Raw genomic sequence first — 3,903 nt, 5'->3', positions numbered from 1 at the left:
ATCAAAAAGGACTCATCTGTTTCCAACAACGTGAAATGTTTTTCTGGGGCCATGTATATATGGATCATTATGTTGATACTCTTTTGATCCTAGATATAAATGTAGGATTATAATAAATTAATGCAATAGGATCAAGAAGTGGTTTAATTAAGTAAGGCCTACTTGTGGACTTAGTGGTTGTCAAGGTAGTGTTTTTTAATATTTCTCCAGATAGTTCTCTCTAACAGCCCTATTAGCATACCAGCTATCTCATTTTTTTTCAATAATATGTGGCCAGCCATTCAGAGTTTGCAAAAGCATGTGTGCCCACACACACACACACATTTATGTTCATATATTGTTATCTTCAGTGGTCAATGAATTGAAATACCTGCAGTTGCATTAGATCTGTCCAAGTTTAATTTCTTCCTTATTACGCTCAGACATCCTAATAATTATAAGATGGACCCAAAACCAGTTTGTAACCCATTTCTTTGTTCCTAATTAGAGCGTGCTACGCAATAATTATGAAGACTTGTATATATTTCAAGTGGCTGATTAAATTAAAATCTCTGTCTTATTCAATAATCTGGCATGTGATCTTCAGATTAAGAATGATTATCATACATCCTGAACATATAATTCTTGTCCTCTACAGGAAGATACCTGAACTTTACCAAAACAAATTCAAAATCAAGGATATTCATAATATATAATAAATGAAATAAAAATGTAGGAGAATATTGTTTAAAAATACTACTATTGTTTGAGATATGACTTTAGAACATTAATTTACATCAACGAACAGCTATAATAGATCTTCCTTGTGTGTGTTTTTGCTTGAACATGATCCTCATGTTGCATATAAACAATTGCAAATGTTCATGTTAATTAAGGATCACATTCCCACTTATTTGGCAAGTGGGATATGAGAATTTCTAGATTAATATCCGAATCTATTAGGACTAAGCAATGAAGGGATTCTTAATTATTCGACACACTCATAAACAAATTCTCACATGACAATCATTTATCATTGTTTAGGATTCTCATCAACACTTGGTTGTTGAAGTTCCACACATACCATTTCGGACAACCCCAAACCCTTTTTATTTCTTAGAATTTATTTGTTATTAGGCTAAATTGCATAAAACTTCCCCATGCTTAGAACCATATATAAGTAGTCTCCTTAAGTTTTTAAACTTAATTACAAACCCCCTAAACTTTCAAATATATATAGGTAACCCCAAACTATCAATTTTATACCCATGAAACTTTATTTTTGTATGTATATAGCCTCCTCAATTTTTGAATTAAATGTGGATAAATCCCTTTCAGTCATTTGCGGATAATAATGAACAAAATTAATATTACAATCGTCATCTATTCTTTTTTTTTTTTATACAAACAATAGTCATCTATTCAAATGTAAAAGTTTAAGAATATTTATTGTACAGTTTCAAATCCTGGGGAAGGATTACGGATATTATTGAAATAAGATATAAGGGAATTTACCTTACTGTAGTCCATGATTGTATATTGAAAATTTCGTGAAGATTATCAGAATATGAAGCATATTCTAACAAGAACATTTTTATAATAACTTTTGTAAAGTAGTTTTGGCAATTATTTTGCATTCAAATCAGCATCTAATCAAATAAGAATTTATGTTATGCAACTCTTAGAAGAGAAACTAGCAAGAGACTCGCGTGATATTATTTATTTTTCTTTTTGAAAAAAGAAGAAGAGAAATTAACATTTAGTAGCAAATGATTAACATATGATTCTTGTCAAAATGCAATTGATTATTAGTAGGAGTAAAATATCTAAAATATGACTTTTTTGTCCGAAACTAAATATTCATATGACTCAGAAACCTTAGTTAACTGATACGAATATGGCTTGTATTTGGGAGGAATAAGAAACCATCATGAGTGCATTTGGTTCTTTCTGAAACACTTATCTATAAGTAAGGCAAATTAATTTTAAAAAATAATAAACATAAACACTTTAAAAAAAATTAATAAGCTTCATTAATCTCCTCAAATTAGTTAATTGGGTTTGTATTAAACAAGGGAAGTATTATATCCAAATATTATTTGTTTGGTCCCCGTGGTTCATCGATCACCAGTATATAGTACATTTCATGTCATTTTATTTTATTTTTTGTTTTAAATCTTGCTTCTCAAGGCAACTAATATAAATATATAAAATACGCCCACACATGTGTGCGCGTTCGTGGCTCAAAGCTTCCAGGCTTATTCTTCTAATTGTATGCATCGCACATGCACATGCGCGTTCGCAATTTGGCACAACCTGTACCTTTAATTAACCAAGTAACACATAGCACCGAAATTAAATTAATCTAAATTAGAATAACAAGCTAGAAACACAGAATCACAACAAATTAAAGACTTATAATTATGACAAAATGCCTCCTCATATATACTGGGAGGTAAGCCATGCTTTGTGAAGGGAGGGAGTTCCACATCTGATTGGCGTCAGCAGCCAATTTGGTTTTGAAGGAATAATTTAGAGTTATGGGCAGCTCAAGAAGTGATTATATGAACGTGTAATCATATGGAAAGACAGCCACACTATGCTCGAATGAACTTGGAGCCGAATAAAACAATAGAAACTTGCTTGCATGCTCAAAAGGCAACTTTAATTATATTTATATGCTTTAATTAGTATAGTGGCAACTAGCTTAGCTAGCAATTAGCAAATTTTGGTTAACATAAATTATATTGACTGCTTCTTAATATTTGCTCAAAAATTATCATCTTCATCGAGTATGAGGTAATAATGTTCTACCTTTTTTCTTCAAGTAGGCAATTAAATAAGAGGGAACGGGTTTGGGCAATTGGGTTCATCTCAAAAGCTTTGGTGTATGATCATGTGGGATAGACCAAATTTTGAATTAAACTCAAACTTTTAAAGAACATAGTCACACAAACTAAAAACTAAGGAAAACCTTAAATTTTATTAAGTTTTTCTTAAAATTCAGTAACTTTCTAATTTAATATACATTATATATTCATATAAAAGATTTAATGATATGTGACTTATAAATAGGATAAAAAATCTCATTATTCTTTTGCCTTATAAGTAGGAACAGAGAAATAGTAGTCAGAGTTAACGTTTTATTTTTTTGATAAATAAAGGGAAACCTTAGCTAACACCTACGTGATTGCCCTTTGTCATACGGCAATCAATAGCCAGGAGTTCAGCAAGTGCATAATGTGGTTCATAGACCATGTGAAATCCCAACAAACCTCCAAGTCCAAACTTCGCCAAATGGTCAGCTGCAGCATTACATGCTCGAGGGGCGTACGAAAGTCGAACCTCCCAGCTTCTATCTATGAGTGATCTAATTTCTTGTAGAAGAGTGTAGTCGGCGTTGTCCTCATTAGGTTCAGTGGACAAGAGCTCTATTACACTGGATGCATCTGATTCTAGAATAACTCTGCGGTGGCCTTCATCCCATTCAACTTTGAGTCCATGCAGACAACCCCATAGTTCGGCCGTAAAGGCATCTCCATTGTCCATTCTACAGATAAAACCCTTAAGGAACTCGCCTCTCTCATTCCGCAATATTCCACTACATGCGTTAGAGTGATTCGAGTGGGAGAAAGCTCCGTCTACATTCACCTTGATCCAAGAAGCCTCAGGTGGTTTCCACTGCCATGCCCTAGCTCCGCGTTGCACCCCTGCATATGGGCTCCCTTCAAACGAACCTGCAACTCATGTATGCCCATTATCATTGTAAAGGCATTGACAATGAGTGCTTCATTATGGAGCTCCTGCCCTTCAAAGATGTTCAAATTGCGACGTCGCCATATCCACCAACACAACACCGCAAAAAGGCTTCCCCACTCTGTATGATTATCATCTTTCCTGGTAATATTCCATCGGGCCCACTCA

The 3,903-nt window shown here is 33.5% G+C and overlaps 1 protein-coding gene across 1 annotated transcript; it reads right to left on the bottom strand.

Annotated features, from left to right (window-relative positions):
* Positions 1 to 3,150: 3,150 nt before the first annotated feature.
* LOC114736815 (uncharacterized) lies at positions 3,151 to 3,528 on the bottom strand. The gene has a single exon (XM_028924695.1). The coding sequence runs from the start codon at positions 3,526 to 3,528 to the stop codon at positions 3,151 to 3,153; it is 378 nt and encodes a 125-aa protein (XP_028780528.1).
* Positions 3,529 to 3,903: the final 375 nt, after the last annotated feature.

The sequence above is a fragment of the Neltuma alba genome, unplaced genomic scaffold, assembly GCF_004799145.2.
Source record: "Neltuma alba isolate B1F8T4 unplaced genomic scaffold, ASM479914v2 tig00002746_pilon, whole genome shotgun sequence".
Classification (NCBI taxonomy): domain Eukaryota; kingdom Viridiplantae; phylum Streptophyta; class Magnoliopsida; order Fabales; family Fabaceae; genus Neltuma; species Neltuma alba.
The sequence above is the reverse complement of the archived record's forward strand: the minus strand, read 5'-3'. Positions and strand labels throughout refer to the sequence as shown.